Raw genomic sequence first — 15,443 nt, forward strand, 5'->3', positions numbered from 1 at the left:
TATAAACCAGTATGTCTTTATAGTCCTACTTAAAGAGAAATATTACAGTTATAATTGGGTATAAATGACTGTTGGAGTCAGGCCCTAAGGAATACACCTTCCATGTTATCTGATTGTTGGGTTAAGGGAATCCGTGTATTAAAAAAAGTCAAATCCTTATCTTTTACTGTATATTCAGAGTCTTTGAAAGGTGACAATAGCATTTCTTTTTTTCTGAATATCCAAATTTGATCTCAAGTCTTGTCATATTCTCTTAACTGCACTCTAATCATGTAAAATTAATGTATTTCACTAAGAATAAAGCTGTTATTGGCTGGAGTTCTGTTGTATATACAGCAAATGGCCTTCAAATGGAACAGCAATGTTACAAATCCAAGAATTTATTACCCCTAACTCCCAGAAAGAGATGCAGTTTTTCAATGTTGTCTCGTGTGTGACTTGTTTGTACCAGTGGTCAAGACATATTATACTGATAAGTAAAGATAAATCTTCCAAACTTCGTGCCAAGAATGATGGTTAATACTATGCAATTTGACTGTAAATGCTGTGCATGGCCTACTACTCCCACTGTGGCCCCAAGAAGTATCTTATATATAAAAAGTGTTATTACAACACTACAACTACATGTGTGTGAAAAATAAACCTTGTAAAATATCACCAGCAATATAAAGTTGTGACTTTCAAGATAATGCTATCTAGAACTTACTTGCCACTGCGGCAGCACACTCTCACTGGATTACACAGATTAGCACAACCATTTGCCTGTGTGGGGTAAGGGCCATCCTCTATGTTGTCACAATACCAAAGGTTTTCAGGCTGGAGAGTAGGACATGCACTAACAAAGATTTCCAGTCCTCCACCTGTCAGTTGATAACACCCACTAACATCAACATTTCTTAAATTATCAAGGATTCTGGCATACAGCATAGCCAGGAGACCTTCGTCTGTGACTCGCCAGCAGCCACTGAGATTGAGACTTACAAGTTGCATATGGTGTGAACAATTACTTGGCATGGGGTTAACAGTATGAGTGAGCCTGGAAGGTGGATAGGCCTGTTTCCTACAATACAACCCTGATGGTACAACACCCAAAGAAGCAGAATTCTTAGGATAGCAACAGATCTCCTCGATATCCCTCTCCAACTGAGGATATGGAAAATTAGACTTTGTTGTTGTTTGTGAACTTAGAGAGTAGTCACTGCTCTGAGAATAGTCTTTAGTAAGATGCTTTGAATTTACTCCTTTAACTCTATTAACATTAATCTGCTCCTTTGAATTTTGGCATGGAGTATCTACAGAGTAAAGGTTATTTTCACATGGATTACCTGTAGAGTAGCTGTTATTCCATAAGAGGTCAGACTCTACATTAGACAGTGGGAGACTGTCCACGTGCCTACACCAACAATTATAATACTTACAAAACCGGTACACTTCCTGGTCCCCCATCACTGTCCACACTTCCTTACCATATCCATCATCATAATTTATTTCTTCAGGCACTTCAAGACACTCACTGAAGTTACTGTGTGGAAAATTTAATACATTACCCTCAGGGCACTGAGCTGACCTAGCACACTGTGCCAAGTACTCTAAGGCAAGATCATCAATCATCTCACAACCTTGTAGATTTAAAACCTGAAGTTTCTGCAGGCTTCCTTGAAGCCACAATCTGAAAATAATTTAAAAACTTAACAATGACTTTAAAATACTGCAATAAAAAGAACTTACCAAAATTTACTTCTTTTTTTTTTTAACACATCGGCCGTCTCCCACCGAAGCAAGGTGACCCAAAAATAAATAACAATAATAATAATAATATCTTTATTTACTACAAGTACATGTGCAAGGTATACAGGCCATAGCTGACATCAGTGACATACTACTATATAGAAAGCCCCTTGTTATGCTGAACATTTCGGGCAAATTAGGTCAGTGTCCCAGGATGCAACCCACACCAGTTGACTAACACCCAGGTACCCATTTTACTGATGCGGAACATAGACAACAGGTGGAAAGAAACACGCCCAATGTTTCTACTCTGGCTGGAAATTGAACCCAGACCCTCACCGTGTGAAGTGAGAGCTTTAACCACCAGGTCACCATCATTCATACATAATCACTGTCTTAGCAGAGGCACCCAAATATGACAGTTTAGATGTCTCCAAACCGCCACGATCCAACCCCCCCCCCCCCCCCCCCCCCGTTTAAAGTGCAGGGATTATACTTCCCACCTCCAGGACTCAAATCCAGCTAACCAGTTTTCCAGAATCCCTTCACAAAATATTACCCTGCTCATGCTCCAACAGCTCGTTAGGTCCCAAAAACCATTCATCTCCATTCACTCCTATCTAACAAGCCCACACATGCCTGCTGAATGTCCAAGCCCCTTGCACACAAAACCTCTTTTAACCCGTCCCTCCATCCTTTCCTAGGATGACCCCTAACCCTCCCCTCTACTACAGATTTATACACCCTCCAAGTCATTCTATTTTGCTCCATCCTCTCTAGATGACCAAACCACCTCAATAACCCCTCTTCAGCCCTCTGAATAATACTTTTTTGTAACTCCATACCTCCTAATTTCCAGTCTACAAATTCTCTGCATAATATTTACACCACACATTGCCCTTAGACACAACATCTTCACTGTCTCCAGTCTCCTCCTCACTGTAGCATTCACAACCCATGCTTCATACCCATACAAGAATGTTGGTACCACAATACTCTTGTACATTCCCTTCTTTGCCTCCATGGATAATATTTTTTATCTCCACAGACACCTCAATGCACCACTCACCTTTTTTCCTTCATCACTTCTATGGTTAACCTCATCTTTTATAAACCCATCTGCTGATGAATCTACTCTCAAATATCTGAACACAATCACTTCTTCCATACTCACTCCCTCCAATGTGATATCCAATTTTTCTTTACCTAACTCATTTGATACCCTCATCACCTTACTCTTGTCTATGTTCACTTTCAACTTTTTTTCTTTACACACCCTCCCAAACTCATCCACTAACCTTTGCAACTTCTCTTTAGAATCTCCCAAAAGCATGGTATCATCAGCTAAAAGTAATTGTGTCGACTCCCATTTTGTATTTGATTCCCCATAATTTAATCCTACCCCTCTCCCCAACACCCTAGCATTTACTTCTTCTTCTTCTTTCAACAAACCGGCCGTATCCCACCGAGGCAGGGTGGCCTAATAAGAAAAACGAAAACTTCTCTTTTTAAATTTAGTAATTTATACAGGAGAAAGGGTTACTAGGTTCTTGCTTGCGGCATATTAGTCGCTTCTTATGACACGCATGGCTTACGGAGGAAGAATTCTGTTCCACTTCCCCATGGAGATAAGAGGAAATAAACAAGAACAAGAACTAGTAAGGAAATAGAAGAAAACCCAGAGGGGTGTGTATATATATGCTTGTACATGTATGTGTAGTGTAACCTAAGTGTAAGTAGAAATAGCAAGATGTATCTGAAATCTTGCATGTTTATAAGACAGAAAAAAGACACCAGTAATCCTACCATTATGTACAACAATTACAGGTTTCCGTTATACACTCACCTGGCAGGATGGTAGTACCTCCCTAGGTGGTTACTGTCTACCAACCTACTACCTACCTAGCATTTACCTTTTCTTTTTTCAACAAAACGGCCATATCCCACTGAGGCAGGGTGGTCCAAAAAGGAAAAACAAAAGTTTCTCTTTTTAACTTTAGTAATGTATACAGGAGAAGGGTTACTAGCCCCTTGCTCCCGGGATGTTAGTTGCCTCTTACGAAATGCATGACTTACCGAGGAAGAATGTTGTTCCACTTCCCCATGGAGATAAGAGGAAATAAACAAGAACTAGTAAGAAAATAGAAGAAAATCCAGAGGGGCATGTGTTTATATTTTTTTTTTTTTTCAACAAACCGGCCATATCCCACCAAGGCAGGGTGGCCCAAAAAGAAAAACAAGTTTCTCTTTTTAAATTTAGTAATTTATACAAGAGAAGGGGTTACTAGCCCGTTGCCCCCGGCATTTTAGTCGCCTCTTACAACACACATGGCCTACGGAGGAAGAATTCCGTTCCACTTCCCCATGGACATAAAAGGAAATAAAGAAGAACAAGAACTAGAAAGAAAATAGCAGAAAACCCAGAGGGGTGTGTATATATATATATGCTTGTACATGTATGTGTAGTGTGACCTAAGTGTAAGTAGAAGTAGCAAGACGTACCTGAAACCTTGCATGTTTACGAGACAGAAAAATGGACACCAGCAATTCTACCATCATGTAAAACAATTACAGGTTTCCGTTATACACTCACCTGGCAGGATGGTAGTACCTCCCTGGGTGGTTGCTGTCTACCAACCTACTACCTACCTAGCATTTACCTTTTCTTTTTTCAACAAACCGGCCATATCCCACTGAGGCAGGGTGGCCCAAAAAGGAAAAACAAAAGTTTCTCTTTTTAACTTTAGTAATGTATACAGAAGGGTTACTAGCCCCTTGCTCCTAGTATTTTAGTTGCCTCTTACGAAACGCATGACTTACCGAGGAAGAATTTTGTTCCACTTCCCCATGGAGATAAGAGGAAATAAACAAGAACTAGTAAGAAAATAGAAGAAAACCCAGAGGTAGGTAGGTAGGTACGTAGGTGTAGGTGGGCGTAGGTGTGTAGGTGTGTGTGCGTGTGTGCGTGTGTGTGCATGTGCATGTGTGTGCATGTGCGTGTGCATGTGTGTGTGTGTGTGTGTGTGTGTGTGTGTGTGTGTGTGTGTGTGTGTGTGTGTGTGTGTGTGTGTGTGTGTTTTTGTGTGTGTGTGTGTGTGTTTTTTTTTTTTTCAACAAGTCAGCCGTCTCCCACCGAAGCAGGGTGACCCAAAAAAGAAAGAAAATCCCCAAAAAGAAAATACTTTCATCATCATTCAACACTTTTACCACACTCACACATTATCACTGTTTTTGCAGAGGTGCTCAGAATACAACAGTTTAGAAGCATATACGTATAAAGATACACAACATATCCCTCCAAACTGCCAATATCCCAAACCCCTCCTTTAAAGTGCAGGCATTGTACTTCCCATTTCCAGGACTCAAGTCCGACTATATGAAAATAACCGGTTTCCCTGAATCCCTTCACTAAATATTACCCTGCTCACACTCCAACAGATCGTCAGGTCCCAAGTACCATTCGTCTCCATCCACTCCTATCTAACACGCTCATGCACGCTTGCTGGAAGTCCAAGCCCCTCGCCCACAAAACCTCCTTTACCCCCTCTTTCCAACCCTTTCGAGAACGACCCCTACCCCTCCTTCCTTCCCCTATAGATTTATATGCTTTCCATGTCATTCTACTTTGATCCATTCTCTCTAAATGACCAAACCACCTCAACAACCCCTCTTCTGCCCTCTGACTAATGCTTTTATTAACTCCACACCTTCTCCTAATTTCCACACTCCGAATTTTCTGCATAATATTTACACTGATACCCTCATCACCTTACTCTTTTCTATGTTCACTTTCAACTTTCTACCTTTACACACATTCTCAAACTCATCCACTAACCTTTGCAATTTTTCTTTAGAATCTCCCATAAGCACAGTATCATCAGCAAAAAGTAACTGTGTCAATTCCCATTTTGAATTTGATTCCCCATAATTTAACCCCACCCCTCTCCCGAACACCCTAGCATTTACTTACTTTACAACCCCATCTATAAATATATTAAACAACCATGGTGACATTACACATCCCTGTCTAAGACCTACTTTTACCGGGAAGTATTTTCCCTCTCTTCTACACACCCTAACCTGAGATGTCCTGGCTTTAAGTGAAACAAAGCTGAAGGGGGTGGGAGAGTTTCAGTGGAGAGGAATAAATGGGATTAGGTCAGGGGTTTCAAATAGAGTTAGAGCTAAAGAAGGAGTAGCAATAATGTTGAAGGATAAGCTATGGCAGGAAAAGAGGGACTACAAATGTATAAATTCAAGGATTATGTGGAGTAAAATAAAGATTGGATGTGAAAAGTGGGTTATAGTAAGTGTGTATGCACCTGGAGAAGAGAGAAGTGTAGAGGAGAGAGAGAGATTATGGGAAATGTTGAGTGAATGTGTGGGGAGTTTTGAATCAAGTGTGAGAGTAATGGTGGTTGGGGATTTCAATGCTAAAGTGGGTAAAAATGTTATGGAGGGAGTAGTAGGTAAATTTGGGGTGCCAGGGGTAAGTGTAAATGGGGAGCCTTTAATTGAGCTATGTGTAGAAAGAAATTTGGTAATAAGTAATACATACTTTATGAAAAAGAGGATAAATAAATATACAAGGTATGATGTAGCACGTAATGAAAGTAGTTTGTTAGATTATGTATTGGTGGATAAAAGGTTGATGGGTAGGCTCCAGGATGTACATGTTTATAGAGGGGCAACTGATATATCGGATCATTATTTAGTTGTAGCTACAGTTAGAGTAAGAGGTAGATGGGAAAAGAGGAAGGTGGCAACAACAAGTAAGAGGGAGGTGAAAGTGTATAAACTAAGGGAGGAGGAAGTTCGGGTGAGATATAAGCGACTATTGGCAGAAAGGTGGGCTAGTGCAAAGATGAGTAGTGGGGGGGGAGTTGAAGAGGGTTGGAATAGTTTTAAAAATGCAGTATTAGAATGTCGGGCAGAAGTTTGTGGTTATAGGAGGGTGGGGGCAGGAGGAAAGAGGAGTGACTGGTGGAATGATGAAGTAAAGGGTGTGATAAAAAAGAAAAAGGTAGCTTACGAGAGGTTTTTACAAAGCAGAAGTGTTATAAGAAGAGCAGAGTATATGGAGAGTAAAAGAAAGGTAAAGAGAGTGGTGAGAGAGTGCAAAAGGAGAGCAGATGATAGAGTGGGAGAGGCACTGTCAAGAAATTTTAATGAAAATAATAAAAAATTTTGGAGTGAGTCAAACAAGTTAAGAAAGCCTAGGGAAAGTATGGATTTGTCAGTTAAAAACAGAGTAGGGGAGTTAGTAGATGGGGAGATGGAGGTATTAGGTAGATGGCGAGAATATTTTGAGGAACTTTTAAATGTTAAGGAAGAAACAGAGGCAGTAATTTCATGCACTGGTCAGGGAGGTATACCATCTTTTAGGAGTGAAGAAGAGCAGAATGTAAGTGTGGGGGAGGTACGTGAGGCATTACGTAAAATGAAAGGGGGTAAAGCAGCTGGAACTGATGGGATCATGACAGAAATGTTAAAAGCAGGGGGGAATATAGTGTTGGAGTGGTTGGTACTTTTGTTTAATAAATGTATGAAAGAGGGGAAGGTACCTAGGGATTGGCGGAGAGCATGTATAGTCCCTTTATATAAAGGGAAAGGGGACAAAAGAGACTGTAAAAATCATAGAGGAATAAGCTTACTGAGTATACCATGAAAATTGTACGGTAGGGTTATAATTGAAAGAATTAGAGGTAAGACAGAATGTAGGATTGCGGATGAGCAAGGAGGTTTCAGAGTGGGTAGGGGATGTGTAGATCAAGTGTTTACATTGAAGCATATATGTGAACAGTATTTAGATAAAGGTAGGGAAGTTTTTATTGCATTTATGGATTTAGAAAAGGCATATGATAGAGTGGATAGAGGAGCAATGTGGCAGATGTTGCAAGTATATGGAATAGGTGGTAAGTTATTAAATGCTGTAAAGAGTTTTTATGAGGATAGTGAGGCTCAGGTTAGGGTGTGTAGAAGAGAGGGAGACTACTTCCTGGTAAAAGTAGGTCTTAAACAGGGATGTGTAATGTCACCATGGTTGTTTAATATATTTATAGATGGGGTTGTAAAGGAAGTAAATGCTAGGGTGTTCGGGAGAGGGGTGGGATTAAATTTTGGGGAATCAAATTCAAAATGGGAATTGACACAGTTACTTTTTGCTGATGATACTGTGCTTATGGGAGATTCTAAAGAAAAATTGCAAAGGTTAGTGGATGAGTTTGGGAATGTGTGTAAAGGTAGAAAGTTGAAAGTGAACATAGAAAAGAGTAAGGTGATGAGGGTGTCAAATGATTTAGATAAAGAAAAATTGGATATCAAATTGGGGAGGAGGAGTATGGAAGAAGTGAATGTTTTCAAATACTTGGGAGTTGACGTGTCAGCGGATGGATTTATGAAGGATGAGGTTAATCATAGAATTGATGAGGGAAAAAAGGTGAGTGGTGCGTTGAGGTATATGTGGAGTCAAAAAACGTTATCTATGGAGGCAAAGAAGGGAATGTATGAAAGTATAGTAGTACCAACACTCTTATATGGGTGTGAAGCTTGGGTGGTAAATGCAGCAGCGAGGAGACAGTTGGAGGCAGTGGAGATGTCCTGTTTAAGGGCAATGTGTGTTGTAAATATTATGCAGAAAATTCGGAGTGTGGAAATTAGGAAAAGGTGTGGAGTTAATAAAAGTATTAGTCAGAGGGCAGAAGAGGGGTTGTTGAGGTGGTTTGGTCATTTAGAGAGAATGGATCAAAGTAGAATGACATGGAAAGCATATAAATCTATAGGGGAAGGAAGGCGGGGTAGGGGTCATCCTCGAAAGGGTTGGAGAGAGGGGGTAAAGGAGGTTTTGTGGGCAAGGGGTTTGGACTTCCACCAAGCGTGTGTGAGCGTGTTAGATAGGAGTGAATGGAGACGAATGGTACTTGGGACCTGACTATCTGTTGGAGTGTGAGCAGGGTAATATTTAGTGAAGGGATTCAGGGAAACCGGTTATTTTCATATAGTCGGACTTGAGTCCTGGAAATGGGAAGTACACTGCCTGCACTTTAAAGGAGGGATTTGGAATATTGGCAGTTTGGAGAGATATGTTGTGTATCTTTATATGTGTATGCTTCTAGACTGTTGTATTCTGAGCACCTCTGCAAAAACAGTGATAATGTGCGAGTGTGGTGAAAGTGTTGAATGATGATGAAAGTATTTTCTTTTTGGGGATTTTCTTTCTTTTTTGGGTCACCCTGCCTCGGTGGGAGACGGCTGACTTGTTGAAAAAAAAAAATATATATATATATATATATATATATATAATATATAATATATATATAATATATATAATATATAATATATATAATATATATATATAATATATATAAGATCACAGTTCAGAATCTTGCTGCAGAGGAGGAGGAAGAGAGATGGAAGAAGGTGCCTTCTTCAGAAATTAAGATTTTTGAAATGTGGGGTAGGATGGAAAGATTTACGGAGAAACATCACCCTGAGAAGGATGTTGCAAGCCATACTGGCAACTTGTACAGTGACAGAGTCTTGGCCCATTTTAGGGAAGTTTTAAAGAAACGCCAGAAACAGAACTCTCTGGACAGTTTTTTTGCAAGACAGGACTCCAGTGACTCTCAGGCTGGTCCTAGTGGCATTAAGAAACAGAGAAGAGAAGTAACCCCAGAAAAGCACTTGGTACCTGAGGTGTTGATGGAAGGGGATTCCCCTTCCAAACAGTAATTCAATGTCTCTCCTCCTCCAGTCTCCCATACACTAAGAAGAATCGCCAATAAAGGTAAGTGTTATGTTGTTAATGTTTCATTCATCATGTGCCATTGTATTGTTTATGTACTACATCTATATTTCATGTAAAAATTTTTGTTTTAATACTTCTGGGTGTCAGAAACAGATCAATTGTATTTACATTATTTCTTATGGGGAAAATTGATTCGAAAATCGCCTATTTTGATAATAGTCCCACTTCCAGGAACGGATTATGGACGATAATTGAGGGACCACTGTATATATATTTCTTTCTTTCTTTCAACACACTGGCCATATCCCACTGAGGCGGGATGGCCCAGAAGGAAAAATGAGTTTCCCTGAACCCCTTCATAAATGTTACTTTGCTCACACTCCAACAACACGTCAAGTATTAAAAACCATTTGTCTCCATTCGCTGCTATCTAACACGCTCACGCATGCTTGCTGGAAGTCCAAGCCCCTCGCACACAAAACCTCCTTTACCCTCTCCAACCTTTCCTAGGCTGACCCCTACCCCGCCTTCCCTCCACTACAGATTTATACGCTGTCGAAGACATTCTATTTCGTTCCATCCTTTCTACATGTCCGAACCACCTCAGTTAACCCTCCTCAGCCCTCTCGATGTTAGTTTTGGTAATCCCGCACCTCCTCCTAACTTCCAAACTACGAATTCTCTGCATTATATTCACACCACACACTGGCCGATTCCCACCAAGGCAGGGTGGCCCGAAAAAGAAAAACTTTCACCATCATTCACTCCATCACTGTCTTGCCAGAAGGGTGCTTTACACTACAGTTTTTAAACTGCAACATTAACACCCCTCCTTCAGAGTGCAGGCACTGTACTTCCCATCTCCAGGACTCAAGTCCGGCCTGCCGGTTTCCCTGAACCCCTTCATAAATGTTACTTTGCTCACACTCCAACAGCACATCAAGTATTAAAAACCATTTGTCTCCATTCACTCCTATCAAACATGCTCACGCATGCCTGCTGGAAGTCCAAGCCCCTCGCACACAAAACCTCCTTTACCCCCTCCCTCCAACTTTTCCTAGGCCGACCCCTACCCTGCCTTCCTTCCACTACAGACTGATACACTTTTGAAGTCACTCTGTTTCGCTCCATTCTCTCTACATGTCCGAACCACCTCAACAACCCTTCTTCAGCCCTCTGGACAACAGTTTTGGTAATCCCGCACCTCCTCCTAACTTCCAAACTACGAATTCTCTGCATTATATTCACACCACACGTTGCCCTCAGACATGACATCTCCACTGCCTCCAGCCTTCTCCTCGCTGCAACATTCATCACCCATGCTTCACACCCATATAAGAGCCTTGGTAAAACTATACTCTCATACATTCCCCTCTTTGCCTCCAAGGACAAAGTTCTTTGTCTCCACAGACTCCTAAGTGCACCACTCACCCCTTTCCCCTCATCAATTCTATGATTCACCTCATCTTTCATAGACCCATCCGCTGACATGTCCACTCCCAAATATCTGAATACATTCACCTCCTCCATACTCTCTCCCTCCAATCTGATATCCAATCTTTCATCACCTAATCTTTTTGTTATCCTCATAACCTTACTCTTTCCTGTATTCACTTTTAATTTTCTTCTTTTGCACACCCTACCAAATTCATACACCAATCTCTGCAACTTCTCTTCAGAATCTTCCAAGAGCATAGTGTCATCAGCAAAGAGCAACTGTGACAACTCCCACTTTATGTGTGATTCTTTATCTTTTAACTCCACGCCTCTTGCCATGACCATCGCATTTACTTCTCTTACAACCCCATCTATAAATATATTAAACAACCACGGTGACATCACACATCCTTGTCTAAGGCCTACTTTTACTGGGAAATAATTTCCCTCTTTCCTACATACTCTAACTTGAGCCTCACTATCCTCGTAAAAACTCTTCACTGCTTTCAGTAACCTACCTCCTACACCATACACCTGCAACATCTGCCACATTGCCCCCCTATCCACCCTGTCATACTCCTTTTCCAAATCCATAAATGCCACAAAGACCTCTTTAGCCTTATCTAAATACTGTTCACTTATATGTTTCACTGTAAACACCTGGTCCACACACCCCCTACCTTTCCTAAAGCCTCCTTGTTCATCTGCTATCCTATTCTCCGTCTTACTCTTAATTCTTTCAATAATAACTCTACCATACACTTTACCAGTTATACTCAACAGACTTATCCCCCTATAATTTTTGCACTCTCTTTTGTCCCCTTTGCCTTTATACAAAGGAACTATGCATGCTCTCTGCCAATCCCTAGGTACCTTACCCTCTTCCATACATTTATTAAATAATTGCACCAACCACTCCAAAACTATATCCCCACCTGCTTTTAACATTTCTATCTTTATCCCATCAATCCAGGCTGCCTTACCCCCTTTCATTTTACCTACTGCCTCACGAACTCCCCCCACACTCACAACTGGCTCTTCCTTACTCCTACAAGATGTTATTCCTCCTTGCCCTATACACGAAATCACAGCTTCCCTATCTTCATCAACATTTAACAATTCCTCAAAATATTCCCTCCATCTTCCTAATACCTCTAACTCTCCATTTAATAACTCTCCTCTCCTATTTTTAACTGACAAATCCATTTGTTCTCTAGGCTTCCTTAACTTGTTAATCTCACTCCAAAACTTTTTCTTGCTTTCAACAAAATTTGTTGATAACATCTCACCCACTCTCTCATTTGCTCTCTTTTTACATTGCTTCACCACTCTCTTAACCTCTCTTTCTCCATATACTCTTCCCTCCTTGCATCACTTCTACTTTGTAAAAACTTATTTTTCTCCCTTACTACTCTCTTTACATCATCATTCCACCAATCGCTCCTCTTCCCTCCCACACCCACTTTCCTGTAACCAAAAACTTCTGCTGAACACTCTAACACTACATTTTTAATATTTTATTATTTATTATCACACTGGCCGATTCCCACCAAGGCAGGGTGGCCCGAAAAAGAAAAACTTTCACCATCATTCACTCCATCACTGTCTTGCCAGAAGGGTGCTTTACACTACAGTTTTTAAACTGCAACATTAGCACCCCTCCTTCAGAGTGCAGGCACTGTACTTCCCATCTCCAGGACTCAAGTCCGGCCTGCCGGTTTCCCTGAACCCCTTCATAAATGTTACTTTGCTCACACTCCAACAGCACATCAAGTATTAAAAACCATTTGTCTCCATTCACTCCTATCAAACACGCTCACGCATGCCTGCTGGAAGTCCAAGCCCCTCGCACACAAAACCTCCTTTACCCCCTCCCTCCAACCTTTCCTAGGCCGACCCCTACCCCGCCTTCCTTCCACTACAGACTGATACACTCTTGAAGTCACTCTGTTTCGCTCCATTCTCTCTACATGTCCGAACCACCTCAACAACCCTTCTTCAGCCCTCTGGACAACAGTTTTGGTAATCCCGCACCTCCTCCTAACTTCCAAACTACGAATTCTCTGCATTATATTCACACCACACATTGCCCTCAGACATGACATCTCCACTGCCTCCAGCCTTCTCCTCACTGCAACATTCATCACCCATGCTTCACACCCATATAAGAGCCTTGGTAAAACTATACTCTCATACATTCCCCTCTTTGCCTCCAAGGACAAAGTTCTTTGTCTCCACAGACTCCTAAGTGCACCACTCACCCTTTTCCCCTCATCAATTCTATGATTCACCTCATCTTTCATAGACCCATCCGCTGATACGTCCACTCCCAAATATCTGAATACATTCACCTCCTCCATACTCTCTCCCTCCAATCTGATATCCAATCTTTCATCACCTAATCTTTTTGTTATCCTCATAACCTTACTCTTTCCTGTATTCACTTTTAATTTTCTTCTTTTGCACACCCTACCAAATTCATCCACCAATCTCCACCCCATACCTCTTCGACCCCATTTCCTATGCTCTCACTAGCCCATCTATCCTCCAATAGCTGTTTATATCTTACCCTAACTGCCTCCTCTTTTAGTTTATAAACCTTCACCTCTCTCTTCCCTGATGCTTCTATTCTCCTTGTATCCCATCTACCTTTTACTCTCAGTGTAGCTACAACTAGAAAGTGATCTGATATATCTGTGGCCCCTCTATAAACATGTACATCCTGAAGTCTACTCAACAGTCTTTTATCTACCAATACATAATCCAACAAACTACTGTCATTTCGCCCTACAACATATCTTGTATACTTATTTATCCTCATTTTCTTAAAATATGTATTGCCTATAACTAAACCCCTTTCTATACAAAGTTCAATCAAAGGGCTCCCATTATCATTTACACCTGGCACCCCAAACTTACCTGGCACCCCAAACTTACCTACCACACCCTCTCTAAAAGTTTCTCCTACTTTAGCATTCAGGTCCCCTACCACAATTACTCTCTCACTTGGTTCAAAGGCTCCTATACATTCACTTAACATCTCCCAAAATCTCTCTCTCTCTACATTCCTCTCTTCTCCAGGTGCATACACGCTTATTATGACCCACTTTTCGCATCCAGCCTTTACTTTAATCCACATAATTCTTGAATTTACACATTCATATTCTCTTTTCTCCTTCCATAACTGATCCTTCAACATTACTGCTACCCCTTCCTTTGCTCTAACTCTCTCAGATACTCCAGATTTAATCCCATTAATTTCCCCCCACCGAAACTCCCCTACCCCCTTCAGCTTTGTTTCGCTTAGGGCCAGGACATCCAACTTCTTTTCATTCATAACATCAGCAATCATCTGTTTCTTGTCATCCGCACTACATCCACGCACATTCAAGCATCCCAGTTTTATAAAGTTTTTCTTTTCTCTTTTTTAGTAAATGTCTACAGGAGAAGGGGTTACTAGCCCATTGCTCCCGGCATTTTAGTCGCCTCATACGACACGCATGGCTTACGGAGGAAAGATTCTTTTCCACTTCCCCATGGACAATAGAAGAAATAAAGAAGAACAAGAGCTATTTAGAAAAAGGAGAAAAACCTAGATGTATATATATATATATGCATGTGCCTGTCTGTGAAGTGTGACCAATGTGTAAGTAGGAGTAGCAAGATATCCCTGTTATCTAGCGTGTTTATGAGACAGAAAAAGAAACCAGCAATCCTACCATCATGCAAAACAGTTACAGGTTTCTGTTTCACAGTCATTTAGTAATACAGGTCTCCCTCAACATTCACGTTTTCAACTTTCACGGGCTTCACACATTTGCGAATTCCCAACCGCCAAATTCCCAGCCACCAAATTCCCTGCCGCCAAATCATATTTAAGTTTCCCGTCACCTGCGAGTCCCTACTACCCTCCCTCCGACCCCAGCAACTGGCAGCCAGCCCTCCCACCACTCAGTGTGGTGAGTGTTTTGTTTGTTCATTATTTGCTATTAAACTACAGTATAAATAATGTAAACCCATTCATGACTGCATATTGGAATGGCTATTCAGACAGGTATTAGACGGTGACATCATGTGTTTACTCTTGAACACTGCAAAGAATTAAACATATCTACTACAGCTAATAATAACAATAGTAATAATAATAATAATAATAATAATAATAATAATAATAATAATAATAATAATAATAATAATAATAATAATAATAAATATGATATAATTGAAGAAGGAAATTGTACAAAAATACGAGGGAGTGGTTGACACATCGTCAGTGTGACTTTGTTTATGCTGGAGTGAACATTAGTCTCCCTGCTCTTCCAAACATTTCACAATAATTCATTGTGTTTGGTGCTTGTAGATTGAGTGTGACTGGAGTGGTAGAGGCAGTGATTGAGGCAATGGTATTTAATAACATACATGTTAATAATAATACATGTTATTAACCCTTTGAGGGTCGACAGGCCCTCTCCGAAACTCGTTCTCAGGGTCGGCCAAATTTAAAAAAAATAAAAAATTATTTTCTCTTATG

General features: G+C 40.8%; 1 protein-coding gene across 1 annotated transcript in view; it reads right to left on the reverse strand.

The window, feature by feature from the left end:
• Nucleotides 1-150: 150 nt before the first annotated feature.
• The window catches only part of LOC138855285 (F-box/LRR-repeat protein 5-like), a 33,324-nt gene continuing 18,031 nt past the window's right edge, over nucleotides 151-15,443 (reverse strand). Inside the window, exon 7 of the mRNA XM_070103802.1 lies at nucleotides 151-1,669. Coding sequence (XP_069959903.1) covers nucleotides 703-1,669 — 967 coding nt within the window. The 3' untranslated portion in view covers nucleotides 151-702. The remainder of the gene's footprint in view (nucleotides 1,670-15,443) is intronic.

The sequence above is a fragment of the Cherax quadricarinatus genome, chromosome 88, assembly GCF_038502225.1.
Source record: "Cherax quadricarinatus isolate ZL_2023a chromosome 88, ASM3850222v1, whole genome shotgun sequence".
NCBI classification, from domain to species: domain Eukaryota; kingdom Metazoa; phylum Arthropoda; class Malacostraca; order Decapoda; family Parastacidae; genus Cherax; species Cherax quadricarinatus.